Here is a 14,665-nt window from a genome sequence, read left to right on the forward strand (position 1 = left end):
TGGCCACACTTACCTGCAAGTAGATCTTCTTAAGTCCAGGAATGGAATCACTGACACGGCCTGATACAAGGCGCCCGAGGCCTGAGGTAGCCCCAATACACACCAAGAGCACCCAGGTCTGCTTGATTTCCAAGAACTCCTCTTCCACATACTTCATCTGAAAAGCATATCACAGACCCCCCAGGAAAGGAGAAAGAATAGGAGCTGGCTGATTAACTTCTTGGCATATCCAGAACTCTCAACTGCTTACTTCTCTGGACCATGGCAAGAACTTTCTTCCTTCTAGTCCCAGCTTGGGCAAATTCCTTGGCTGCTTCTAAGAGCTTAAAAGGCTGCATATCCCCTGGCTCTCTAGATTCTGGGCTTTTTGAACAATAGCTGAGGGGAGTGGATATCTCCAAGTCCTAGAAGGACTGAATACATCCTTAACAAGTGAGAAAATCAATGGTTTTTCTATAACCTCCCCATTCCCTGACCCAGAACTGACAGACTGGGGAAACAGTAGGTCGCCAGGGGAGAAAGATCCACCAATTTTTCAAGTAACACTTCTAAAAGTGTGTTTTAAAAAACATGAGGTCTATGGAAGATAACTGGACTACAAGTGACAGTTCTTTGACCATATAAGTTGGGTGGATGCTGGTTAAACAAAACTGAAGGATTTATTTACTGCTGGTATTTTTGGTGCCCTTAAAAGATTGCTATACAATACAAAGCTGAAGCGAGCTAATACATGTTATTCCTTGACAAAATTATTTAACCACAGACCAGCATTCCATAGAACACACTTTTAGAATATCCTATCCTTGAGTCATGTGGGCCAGTCTCCTGAATTCTAGTGATGCTTATCTTCTCCTGAAAATCTATCACGACTTATCTGTGGGAGAAACCACAGGCATGGACCTTTCCCTAAGGAATTCCCCCTATTTCCCCTTGAGATCTTCCCTCTACTTGTGTTCTTTTCCACTCTGAGTCTCTCCAACTACTGTTTGTCTTTTTTCTCCAAAAGTCTCGGTTCTTCCCTTTCAATGTCCTTCCCCCTTCCCCTCTGTACTTCAGGCAGGTTAAGGGCAGATTCTTGGGACAAAATAGGGTGGGTCCACCCTGGTATTCCTTACCAGGTGTACATAGGGAACGAAGTAACCAAGGGCAGCAGCAGCAATCCCAAAGGCCCAGATGCGGTAGGTACGTTGGCGGAACACTCGCATGTTGAAGTACTTCCTGAGTTGAGTCAGAAAGCATTGGCATAGGGTGTGGACACCTCTCTTGCTTGGGGTGTCTTGAGAGCTGGGCAGGAGGGGCCGGTAGGTGAGGGAAAGCAGCGTAAGAATAAACATGAAGGTACTCAGCACCTGGAAGGTTTGGGCAAGCTTTATCTTAGCCCCCAGCATTTTGATGAGAAGGGGGAAGGATATGGAGAAGATGCTACTCCCAGCAGACACTACACCATTGGCCAGACCCAGGCGACGTTGGAAGTAGTGGCCCAGGATGACGAGAGATGGCTGAAAGGCGAAGGAACAGCCACAACCAAAGAGAATCCCATAGGTGAAGTAACGCAGGCTTAGTGAGCTGTGGGAGAAACACCAAGAGCTATCCTCAGTAGCCTGACCAGAAAATCCACCTGCCCCTTTCCCTTCACCCTCCTGAAACCTGAATGCCCCCACCATTGACCCACAGCCCCACTTAACACTGACCCTCAGAACAGACAAAGGACAGGACCTTCTGGTTCTCATTTTGCAGGTGGATTCAGAGAAGTAAATTAATTTACCCAAAGTAGCATAGTGGGGTCAGAAAAGCTTGGACTTGACTCCAGGTCTGTGTGATTCTATTTTCAGTCATAGCACCCAATCAAAAATGATTGTTCAAAACAAAGTCAAAACCAGCCTATGCAAAGGCTGGATGATGGGGCTACAAGGAATGCCAGTGACTTAAAATAGTTTACCCACTGCTCACCTAGACAGTGTGGTAGGCTGGTAGCCAAAGCTTTATCCAAAATAACAAAGGTCTGTAAGGACCCAAGATCCTGGACGATTGGGACCCTCCATAGGACTCTTCAGTGTCTTTCTCCATGCTCAGAACCCTTAATATTTCAAAGAATCGCTAGTGGCTTCCTGAGAGAGCCCATCCTGAACCCTGCCCAAAGTCTGAATATCCCAAGACCCTCTACTCCAGGTCCTAGATGATCTGCATGGGGATCCTGAGGTAAAAAAAAGTCCCTTTAATATTCAGAGCCTGGCTCCTGTTTCTAGACATAGTATGAATTAGCTTCCCAGAGTAGCCTGGCTGCTTGATGGGAAATGGAGACTCAAAAAAGTCATGGGTCTCACAAAGTAACACATAGTCTGACTTAAAATTCTTAAGTGATGGTCATAAGCCTCTGTCATCAGGGAAAAGGCCATGTGAAGTTTAGCTTGGCCAGCTATCTGCACCCCTCCCCAACAAATATTGGCACAACCTAGTGAGGAATCTTGTCAGTTTTTTTAGCCTCCACATATTGTACAATAGTTTTTATCTGACAATTTAATTACCTAATATGGTATTCTCCATGGTCAGGCAGTTCCTCCCCATGGATGTTAATCCTTATACTAAAGGACTGTGCCTATGCTGTAGAGATGATGTGGTGTTAGCATGCATGATTCCAACCACAGCTATTATTACCAATACTTTCCATCTGTTTGCATTCACCAGATATGAACAAAGGCTTTGATTTCAAAAGGGTTGCCTCCACTTGGAATACATAGGTAGACCAATTGCTCCTCTTTTGTCATATTCCTTGAGTCCTGCTTCCATGTGATTCTAGGTATGCATTGGGATGGTCTGGGCAAGGGGTCTTGTCTAAGTGATAGGAGTTAGTTAGACCTTCAGAGTTAAGGACACCGGGCGAAAAGCATGAGGTTCAGTCCAGGATGCTATCTGATAGATCTATTTCTAGCTGTGCCCAAGGCAGGAGGCCCTAAATAAGCTTGCCAAGTCCTACCCAGCCCTGCCTGAATTCCTCTCCACCTCACACCATCCAAAGGATCTCAGAGCCCTAATTCAGACAACAGGAAGAATGACTTGGAACACTAGCCACAAATAGAACCATTTTTCCACTGGATATGAAGCCATCCAGAATATTTATTCGCTATGAAGATGTTCTTACAGAAAAGGCAAAAGGGTTTGGGGGAAGGGCTTAGGGGCTGGAGAACAGAATGCCTACTCCAATGTGCCTAAAGAAGAATGCCAGAAGAAAATACATCTGAGCTCCTTCCCTTTCTGTAACAGCTTATGTGAATTGGAAGGGAAATGGGATCCGTATGCTGCTAATTTGTTTACACTTTGCTATGCTAGGCCTTAAAAAACAGGCCTCTGTTGTGTAGTGCCGAGACTGGAGCTACTTCTGAGGCCTCAGTTCTTCCTCAGAAGGAGCCAGACACCAGCTTGTTGAGGGCAAATGAGGCCAACCACTAGAGCAGTTCCAAAAGGGCTTGGAGCTGCTTCTCTGGGAGAGATGAGCAGGTTCCAGGTAGGACATTATTTTCCCCTCTGTCTGAACTAGATGGGATGGTGCCAAGAAACCACTGCAGGACAGATCCAAGCTCTGCTGCAGGGTAGGCTGGACAACCAGAAATGCTTAAGTCATTAAGCTGGCTCATCCCCAAAGAGCCCCATTGTGGCAGAACAGGATTATCATTCTTTGATGTGAGTGGAACCCTAGGTCTAGAGAACATAACCATGATCCTACTCTGGGGAGCCAAACTCAGAAAGCAAATCTCTAAGTTAACTGTATCTTCAGGACAGCATCTTTCTACACAAGCTCAGCAGATTGAAAGTAGGAGGTACAATAACTTCCAAAGTGGCTGTGGTAGAAAGTTAATGAAATTCTTTAGGAATCCCATATTTCTCAGTCTGTGGTGAAGGGTTTTCACTTCTCCACTCAACTGCAGATATGCTTTTGCAGGTCTGGTAGAAAGGAAATTGAAAATGAACCTGTAGCTTGCTCCTTGACTGACACTACTAAGTTCTGCCAATGGAACCAGTGGGGCCAAAATTTTACTCTAACTTCTGCCTAGCTGGGTAGCTAGCTAGGTGCTGGGTTTCTACCTCAGTGGGAGATGATGCTAAATATTCATTTTTATGCCCAAAACATGAATCTTATCTGTCCCAAACCATCTAAGCATTTGCAGCCAAAATATCTTAAAAGGGGCCAGAAATGCTAAACAGTCTTGGGCTCAATTGACCTCTTTTACAGTATATGATTCCCTCAGGAATCCTATAATGATAGGTGTCTACATGAGCTTTTTCTAAAAGCTCATTCACAAGAAGGCTGATGAGGTCATGAGATGTGTGGTACACTGAAGAAGAATAAAATGGAAGTGCTGGAAGAGATGTGAAAACACCATCTGGTCTAATTCTCTCATGTTACAGATATAGAAATTGAGGCCCAGAGAGAGGAATGGTACTCATCAATTGTTTCATAGCCATTCAGTGGCCAAAACCAGACATAGGTCCACCTGTATGAACTCCCAAACTTAGATTACTCCCACCACTTTTAAACTCTTGGGTCCTCTTTGTGGATATTCCCTATCAGTGGGCACAGGGAACCCCACCTAGATGAGTCCTATTGGACACTAAGGACCCAACATGGAAAGGAACATAGGATAGTCTGCAATGAGAAAAGTGTCCTTAATTGAAGTCCAGAGAGAAGCCAACCCTTAGGCTTGGGCAATTGTCCAGCAACTCCTAATCTTACCTGGTGAAAGAGCTGGTATGGAGGCCAATAAAAGCGACGGCAGCCCCTGCAGTTGCTGTGATTCGGCAGCCCAAACGATCAGTAAATATACTCACAATGGGAGAACAGAAGAAGATCATGCCCATTGAGAGGGCTCCTACCCATGCTGCAAAAAAAAACAAAAAACAAGTACAAAGATACCTTAGCTTAATGTGGTACCTGGTAGTATGACAGGTATCAAAAGTCTTCTTCCCTGACTTTACACAGGAAGCATTGCATTGGCCTGCACTGCAAGCCAGCCACTCCCTAGTGGCCAGAGAGATTAGGTGATTTTCAAAGAATCTATAGCAGGACAATGTGAGAACTAAGAGTCTAGTTTATAAATACACCCAGAATTTCAGAGCTGGGGCAGGGCTTAAAGATAAAATCTATGATGAAACCTAACTAGCCACCACACAGTAGTGTATTTCCCAGCCTCTTTAGCAGTTTAGCTGTTTAGCATGATCATGTGACTGAATTCTGACCAACAGAATGTGGATTCAAGTTATACACACCACTTGCAGGCCTGAACCATAAAAAAGTCCCATCAGATTTTTGCTTTCTGGTAGGCTACAACTGCAGAGTGGGTCCTTGAATATGTTGAGCAAACTTCTTCCTCCCTCTCCAATATGAAATCCCTGCACTGAATGTTTCATAAGAAAAAGATAAATTTCTTGTCCTTTAAGCCGCTAAGTTTTTTTGATTATTGTAACCACTTTTTAATTTTTTTAATACAATTTATTGGGGGTGACAGTGGATAATAAAGTGATTTAGGTTTCAACTGTACAATCTCCATAATACATCATCTGTATATTGTATTATATGTTCACTACCCCAAATCAAGTCTCCTTCTGTCATCGTTTATCTCCTTTTACTGTCTTCTACCTCCTGCCCCCTCTCTTTCCCTCTGGTAATCACCATACTGTTGTCTGTGTCTATGAGTTCGTTTTTCTTTGTTTAATCCCGTCACCTTTTTCACCTAATCCCTTAAACCCCTCTCCTTTGACAGCAGTCAGTCTATTCTCTGTATCCATGAGTCTTTCTATTTTGTTTATTAATTTATTTGCTCATTAGACTCTACATATGCATGAAATCATATAGTATTTGTCTTTCTCTGATTGGCTTATTTTGCTTAGGATAATACTCTACAGGTCTAACCATGCTGTCCTAAAGGGTAAGCTTTCCTTATGTTTTTATGGCTAAGAAGTATTCCATTGTGTAGGTGTACCACAGCTTTTTTATCCACTCAGTTTTTAATTACCATTTGTTACAGCAGTTAAAGTAACAAAAACTAAAACAAAGATATCCCTCCACTACCATTTTACTGATAAAGAAACAGATCCAGTAATATAAATGGATTTACCAAAGATCACACAGCAAGTTAGTGGCAGAGTTGATACCCAAACCCAACTCTTTTTATTTCTAGTCCAAAGTTAATTGTGTTATTACACTGAGTGGCCAAATTATTATGATCTTTGAACGCATAATAATCTGGCCACTCAATGTATTTGTATTTCAAATGGGTACCAAAAGTATTCTAGACTTTTGCTAGAGATCAACCAACCATTTGCCCTGAGCTTTCTATCAGCCAGAGCAAAGGAGAAAATTGATTAGGTGCACGGTTTATAGTATTTTTGATATCAAATAAATGAGGTACTTAAGATAAGTACACTGAGTGGCCAGATTATTATGCATTCTGAGATCATAATAATTTGGCCACTCAGTGTATATATCTTATATCGGGTTTATCTTTCACTGGATGTGTGAAAGCAGATGCTAGATATAAAACAAGGGATTCAAGCATTGGGGTAATATTTGGACTTTCCAACATTCTAGGCTCTTCCAGGGTTGCTAAACCAGATCTATTACCTTTGGCACTCAGCTACTTCACTTCAGTTCCAATAAACATGGGAATTAATTAAGCCTTCAAGAGGTAAAGCTCATCTTGGTCCCTGCAACGAAGTCCTGTGAAGACGCTAAGACTAAGGAGCATGGAAGGCCACAAACATAAGACAGGTTTGGGAGCCACCCAAAGATTTCTAAGGACACTGTGCAAGAGAGTCATGTAATCATCGTGCTGAAATCCTTCACTGCAGCCCATGTTGGGCAACTTCCTGGCTCTGAACTTGAATAAGAAGAGTTTATTCTGTTTATAAAGACTCTTAAGTATCTGTAACAATGCTCACCAGGGAGAAAGAAATTTGTCCTTTTGCTTATATTCTTATAGCCTATTTCACCTTGATCAACACTCAGAAAGAAAGCCCAAGAGTTTTTGTTTGTTTGAAGGCTGTTATTAAGTTCCATCTGGACCTCTCTTTTCTAGGCTAAATAATCTTAGTTCCCTTAACTTTACTTCTTAGCCTTAATTTCTAACTCTGTAATTACTTTCAGAACTCTCCTCTGAACACATTTCAAGTCTGTATCATCATTATCATTAAAAAAAAAGCATCATTGCCATAGCTGGTTTAGCTCAGTGGATAGAGCATCAGCCTCTGGACTGAAAGGTCCCGGATTCAATTCCAGTCAAGGGCACATGCTTGGGTTGTGGGCTCGATCTCCAGTAAGGGACATGCAGGAGGCAGCCAATCAATTATTTTCTCTCATCATTTAAGTTTCTCTCTCTCCCCTCTCCCTTCCTCTCTGAAATCAAGAAAAATATACACTACGTGGCCAGATTATTATGATCTCTGAACACATAATAATGTGGTCACTTGGTGTATATCCTATATAATAAAAGGCTAATATAGGTCCCCTTGACCAGGAGTTTGACCAGCAGGCAGCTAGCCAACTGCCCATGTCCCCTTCCCCTGGTCATGCTGGCTGTACCCACTCATTTGCAAATTCATGCACTGGACCTCTAATAAAAGGGAAAAATGCAAATTGACCATATCTCTGCTATGCTCACAAGCCACACCCACCAGCCAATCAGGAGTGAGTATGCAAATTAACCCAACCAAGATGGCCACGGCCACAGAGCTGAAGCAAGCAGGAGACTTGGGTTGTCCACAGCAAGTTAATTTTCTTGATTTCAGAGGGAGGAGGCCTGCAAGGGAGGGCAGTTGTGGGTGATCAGGCCATCAGGGGAAGGCAGTTGGAGGGGGGACTAGGCCTGCAGGACAGGACAGTTATGGGTGACCAGGCCTGCAGGAGAGGGCAGTTGTGGGGGACCAGGCCTGCAGGGGAGGGCAGTTGGTGGTGGGACCAGACCAGAAGGGGAGAGCTGTTAGGGGCAATGAGGCTGGCAGGGGAGAGCAGGTAGAGGTGACCAGGTCATCAGGGGAGGGCAGTTGGGGACAAATTGGGCTGGCAGGGGAGCAGTTAGGCATCAATCAGGCTGGCAGAGGAGTGGTTAGGGGAGACCAGGCTGGCAGGCAGAAGCAGTTAGGGGCAATCAGGAAGGCAGGCAGGCGAGCAGTTGGGAGCCAGCATTCCTGGGTTGTAAGAAGCATGTCCCAGATTGGAGAGGGTGCAGGCTGGGCTGAGGGACACTCCCCCCCATGCATGAATTTTCATGCACCCGGTCTCTAAGTGGGCCAGATATTGTGCATTCAGAGATCATAATAATCTGATATATATAATATATATACTGAGTGGGCCAGATTATTGTGCATTCAGAGATCATAATAATCTGGCCACTCAGTGTATATATATTTAAAAAGCATCATTGAGTATCACCTGAGCAGTACATCAGGCCAGTTTCTGGCTCTCTTCAATTGTGGAGGTTCAAGTGCTCCAGAGAAGTGCAATCTGAGTGATATCATAGCTAGCCCACTGCCTGTGTCACTTCAGTGCCTAAAAGCTTGTTTAGATCCCCAGTGGGAAAATTTGCTTTGCTGGGGTGCCATCTTGAGACATAAATGCTTGGTTCCCAAAGAACTGTCTTGGGACAGCAGGGAAATCTGAAGTCTCATCACAAATTTACTTCTGACCTTGCAATTTTACCTTTCATCAGCCATGAAGCTTTTAGCAAGTCATATAGTACTTCTCAAGTCTTATCATCTGTAAAATGGGGATTAAAATTCCTGATGGGCCTTTCTCATCTCATTTGCAAATTCATGCACTGGACCTCTAATAAAAGGGAAAAATGCAAATTGACCATATCTCTGCTATGCTCGCAAGCCACACCCACCAGCCAATCAGGAGTGAGTATGCAAATTTTTTAATGATCAGCACATGTAGTCATATGTATAAGAGAGCTTTGTAAATAGTAATAATCACATCATATACAAAATTAATGTAAATGGATCACAGACTTAAATGTAAAACTTAAAACTAAAAACCTTCTAAAATAAAGTATAGGAAAAATATTTCTGATATTTAGTTATGCAAACATTTCATAGATATTTACAAAAGTAATATTTATAAAAGAAAAAAATGATACATTAGACTTCAAAATTCAAAACTTCTGCTCTTAAAAAAAACGGTTATGAAAATGAAAAGACAAGCCACAGACTGGGAAAAATATTTACAACACAAACATTTGATAAAAGACTGGTATTCAGAATCCAACTGTGAATTGACACAACTCAATAAGAAGAAAAACAATCCAATTTAAAGCGGGCAAAATATTTGAACAGACATTACCCTGAAAACACAAAGACACACAATATGAGTGGCTATTAAGCATATGAAAATATCCTCAATGTCATTAATAACCCAAGAAATGCATACTAAAATGACAATGGGATACCACCTACAACCTGCTAAAAGGCTCTTTAATAGGCAATGCCTAGTACTAGTGACTATGCAGAGGAACTGGAAATCTCATACACTGCTGATGGAAATGCAAAATGTTTTACCTACTTTGGAAAACAGTTTGGCAGCTTCTTATAAAGTTAAACATACAATTACCATATGACCCTGAAATCCCAGTATTTACCCAAGATAAACAAAACCTTTGTTTACACAAAAACCTGTACCTCGATGTTCATAGCAACTTTTTCTTCCATAACAGCCAAACCTGGTAATAACTCAAAATATACTTTAACTTATGAATGGATAAATAAGTGGATATACATTATTACAATGGAATATAACTCTATAATAAACAAGAATGAACTATTGCTATAGACAACAACCTGGACAACTTTCAAAGGCATTATGCCAAGTGAAAGAAGCAGACACAAATTCTAGAAAAGGCAAAACTGTGGGTCAGATAATGAGTGTCAGGAGGAAGATTTGGGGAGAGAATTCATTACAGAGATGCATAAGGGAACTTTTAGAGTGATGAAATGTTGTATATCTTAAATGTAGTGGTGCTATTCATTTGTCAAAATTCATAGAACTAAGCATATTAAAAAAGTGAATTTTACTACATGTAATATTCAATAAATCTATTGTTATAAAAATCTCTTCCTGTAGCAAGACAGAAAATGGCACTGAGAGATCTCATTTTTGATGCATGTGTTTTTATTCTGGCTGGATTTAAAAAAAAAAGTTCAAGTGCATTATCAAATAAGTAAAAAATATTTAATTCAATAAGTTATCTTACTGACATTTCATCAACCAGAACTCACTAATATTTGGTCCTTCTGAATACAACAAAATACAATGCAATGAAAATTGATAATTGGGTTGAAGGTATTTTTTGTACAGTCAAAGAAAGTTGAAATTATATTTGCTGTAGCATTTTTATTAATGGCATCTACCCATCATTATGGTACCATTAAGAATATTTTTACTGCCCTATTCACCCTCCTCTCCATCCCACTTCTGACAACCATTCATCTTCTTATTGTTTTCATAGTTTTGCCTTTCCCAGAATTTATACAGTTGGAATTACAGGATGTGTAGCTTTTTCATATTGGCTTCTTTCATCTTTTAATGTGCATTTAAGGTTCCCATATGTGTTTTCTTAGTTTGATAGCTCATTTTTTAGCACTAAATAATATTCCACTTTCTGGGTGTACCACTATTTATTGATTGATTCACCTACTGAAAGACATCTTGGTTGCTTCCATGTTTTGACAATTATGAATAAATCTACTATAAATATCTGTGTGCAAATCCTTGTATGGATATAATTTTTCACTTTTTTTGTTTAAATACCAAGAGGCAAAATTGCTAAGTTGTATATTTAGTTTTGTAAGAAACTGTCAACCTATCTTTCCAAGTGGCTGTACCATCTTGAATTTCCTCTAGCAGTGAATGAGAGTTCCTGTTGTCTCACATCCTCATCAGCAATAGGTGTTCTCAGTGTTCTGGATTTTGGCCATTCTAATAGGCCAATATAGGTACACAGCGGTTATCTCATTGTTTTCATTTGCATTTTCCTGGTGATATATATTATAATGAGTATATTTTCATATGCTTATTTATCATCTTTATACTCTCTTTGATGGGGTGTGTGTTAAGGTCCTTGGACCATTTTTAACTGTGTTGTTCATTTTCTTATTGTTAAGTTTTAAAAGTTCTTTGTATATTTTAGATAGCAGTCTTTTATCAGATATGTCTTTTGCAAATATTTCTCCAGTCTGTGACCTATCATCTCTTTCTCTCTTTTTTAAAAAATTTTAAATAAATCTTTATTGTTCAGATTATTACAAATGTTCCTCATTTTTCCCCCTCCATTGCTCCCCTCCACCAGGTTCCCACCCCACCCTCTGCCCTTTCCACACCCCCCATTGACCTCATCTATAGGTGCATAGTTTATGTTCAGTCTCTTTCCGCACTCCCCACTCCCCTTTTCCCTGAGAATCGTCAGTTCATTCCCCTTCTATACCTCTGACTCTATTATATTCACCAGTTAATATTGTTCATCAGATTTTTTAATTCCCTTGTTTTTTAGATTCACTTGTTGATAGTTACGTATTTGTTGTTCATAATTTTTATCTTTATTTTCTTTCTCTTCCGAAAGAACCCCCTTCAGCAATTCATATAATTCTGGTTTGGCAATGATGAACTCCTTTAGCTTTTTTTTAATTTGTGAAGCTCTTTATCTGGCCTTCAATTCTGAGCGATAGCTTTGCTGGGTAGAGTATTTTTGGCTATAGGTTCTTGCTATTCATTACCTTGAATATTTCTTGCCATTCCCATCTGGCCTGGATGGTTTCTGTTGAGAAATCAGTTGATAATTGTATGGGTGCTCCTTTATAAGTAACTACCTGCTTTTCTCTTGCTGCTTTTAATATTCTCTCTTTGTTTTTTGCTCTTGGAATTTTAATTCTGATGTGTCTTAGTGTGATCCTCTTTGGATTCCTTTTGTTTAGGGTTCTGCGTGCTTCCTGGACTTGTAAGTCTAATTCTTTCACCAGGTGGGGGACGTTTTCTGTCAGTATTTCTTCCAATATGCGTTCAGTATCTTGCTCTCTCTTCTTCTGGGACCCCCATAATTCTGATGTTGGTTTGCTTTAAGTTGTCCCAGTGGTTTCTTACATTATCTTTAACTTTCTGGATTCTCTTGTCTTCTTGCTTCTGCGGAGGAGTGTCTTCTGGTTCTTTATGTTCCAAATCTTTGACTTGATTCTTGCGATCTTCCATTCTGTTTTTAGGACTCTGTATAATATTTTTTTTTATTTCAGACAATGTATTCTTTATTTCTGGTTGATCCTTTTATATCCTCAAAGGTCTAATTTATTTTATTGGCCTTTTCTAGGAAATTCTTGAAAAACCTTATAAGCGTGGTTTTGAACTCTATATCCAATCGCTTTTTGTCCTCCATTTTTTTTTTTTTTTTTTTTTTTTTGGTGATCTGTTTCCTTGTCTTGGCATTTTCACAGCTTCCCTGAGTTGGTAGGGTGGCTTTTGTGCTAAGGTGTCCTATATGGTTCAATGGGTCAGCCTCCCAGTTACCTGAGGTGGACACTCTTGGTGCACCCCTTTGTGGACTGTGTGTACAGCTTTATTGTAGTTAAGTCTTCATTGTTGTTGGTATCACTGGGTGGAACTGACTTCCAGGCCAATTGGTTGTGAGGATCAGTTGTGTCTATGCAGGTAGACAGCCTTATTCGACTAGACTTGGAAAATTGCAAAAGCCTCTGTGTTCAGCTTGGATGGGGTGGAGCCTACAGCCTTTGCTTCCTGTCAGCCCCACCCTATGAGGTTCCTGAGTCTCAGTGTTCCTCAGTGTCCTTTGGTACTCGCTGGTTTGGTACTCACTGCAAGCACCTCTGAGAGAAAGATGCCCTCGAGTTTCGCCCACTACCAGACAGACTAGTCTCTTCCCCAATGAGCCTGGAACTGGGGTTCAGTGCAGTTGGAAGTGGGGTTGGAAGTGGAATTCAGTGCAGTACAGAGCGTTTGTCTCCTTCCTGCTAAGGCAATCCAGTAGCACAGTCAACAGTCTGTCCTCTGCATGCAACGTGTGTGACTCCGGGGCTCTGCCTTTCGCCCCTCCCCTGAGTTTCCACCTTACAGCCTAGAATCCTTCTGTATGATCCTGGGTCCCCAGGGTTTTGCCCAGAACTGGAGTTCAGTGCAGTCGGAACTGGGGTTCAGTACAGTCTGGAGCTTTTATCTCCTTCCTGCTAGTGAACACCAGCCAGGCACTCAGCCGCCCCCACCTCTCCAACTCCATCCTCTCCCCACGCGAGCACCATTTCACTCCGTACCTTAGGCTTTTACAGCTCCTCTGATTTTCCTTCTGGTTTTCTCTTTCCTTCTAGTTGTAGAATTTCCAGTCAGTCAACTTTCCTGTGGTTCTGGATAATGTCCATTTCGTATTTTAGTTGTATTTTTTTGAAATTGTTGTGTGAGGCTGCAGTTATGTGTTTACCTATGCCATCATCTTGATTTCTCCAAGATGATTACTATCTCATCTCTTTCTCTTGATATTGTCTGTGGCAGAGAAGTTTTTAGTTTTAATGAAATCCACTTTATCAAGTATTTCTTTCATGAGTCATGCCTTTGGTATTGTATCTAAAGAGTCATCAATAAGGTTATCTAGGTTTTCTTCTGTTATTGTCTAGAATGTTTATAGTTTTGTGTTTTACATTTAGGTCTGTGATCCATTCTGAGATCATTTAAAACTTTAAGTAGTTGGTACACAATATTATATTGATTATGTTAGTTTCAGGTGTATAATATAGTGATTAGACATTCTTATACTTTAAAATGTGATGTCAGCCCACTAATTCTAGTCACTGTGCAAACTTATTGACTATATTTCCCTTTCCCTTTTTACCCACCCCTCAACCCCTCTCTTTTGGTAACCATCACTTTGTTCTCTGTTTCTATGACTCTGTTTATATGTTCGTTTTTTGTTCATTTGTTTTGTTGTTTTAGATTCCACATGTAAGTGAAAACATATGGTGCTTGTCTTTTCTGCATGCTGACATATTCCACTTAATATAATACCTTCTAGAACCATCCATGTTGCCGTAAATGGCAAGATTTCATTCTTTTTTATTGTTGTATAATATATAATCTCACAACTTCTTTATCCATTAATCTATGCATTGACATTTAGGATTTTAAGTTAATTTTTTTTATTGTCTAAAGTTTTACATATGTCTTCTTTTACCCCAATTGACCACCCCCCAGTCATTCTAACCCCGGGAAAGCCCCCACTGACCCAGTGTCTGTGTCCATTGGTTATGCTAATATGCATGCATACAAGTCCTTTGGTTGCTCTCTAACCCCACATACCCTAACATTTGTCTCTGGATCTATTCTTTTTTTTTTTTTTTTTTTTTTTTTTTTTACAGAGAGGAAGGGAGAGGGATAGAGAGTTAGAAACATCGATGAGAGAGAAACACCCATCAGCTGCCTCCTGCACACCTCTGACTGGGGATGTGCCTGCAACCAAGGTACATGCCCTTGACCGGAATCGAACCCGGGACCCTTCAGTCTGCAGGCCGATGCTCTATCCACTGAGCTAAACCGGTTTCGGCTGGATCTATTCTTATTCATCAAATTATATTGATCATTATATCCCACATATGAGTGAGATCATGTGATATTTATCTTTCTCTGACTGGC

General features: G+C 40.9%; 1 protein-coding gene across 2 annotated transcripts in view; it reads right to left on the reverse strand.

The window, feature by feature from the left end:
* Positions 1-14,665, reverse strand: part of SLC16A2 (solute carrier family 16 member 2) — a 143,948-nt gene that overhangs the window by 7,350 nt on the left and 121,933 nt on the right. The window contains exons 2-4 of one of the 2 annotated variants that reach the window (XM_036412624.2): positions 4,730-4,874; positions 1,116-1,566; positions 14-157 (exon numbers count right to left, since the gene is read on the reverse strand). In XM_036412624.2, coding sequence (XP_036268517.1) covers positions 14-157; positions 1,116-1,566; positions 4,730-4,874 — 740 coding nt within the window. The remainder of the gene's footprint in view (positions 1-13; positions 158-1,115; positions 1,567-4,729; positions 4,875-14,665) is intronic. The other variant, XM_036412623.1, reaches the window with a different exon arrangement.

This window comes from Pipistrellus kuhlii, unplaced genomic scaffold (assembly GCF_014108245.1).
Source record: "Pipistrellus kuhlii isolate mPipKuh1 unplaced genomic scaffold, mPipKuh1.p scaffold_m20_p_46, whole genome shotgun sequence".
NCBI lineage: Eukaryota > Metazoa > Chordata > Mammalia > Chiroptera > Vespertilionidae > Pipistrellus > Pipistrellus kuhlii.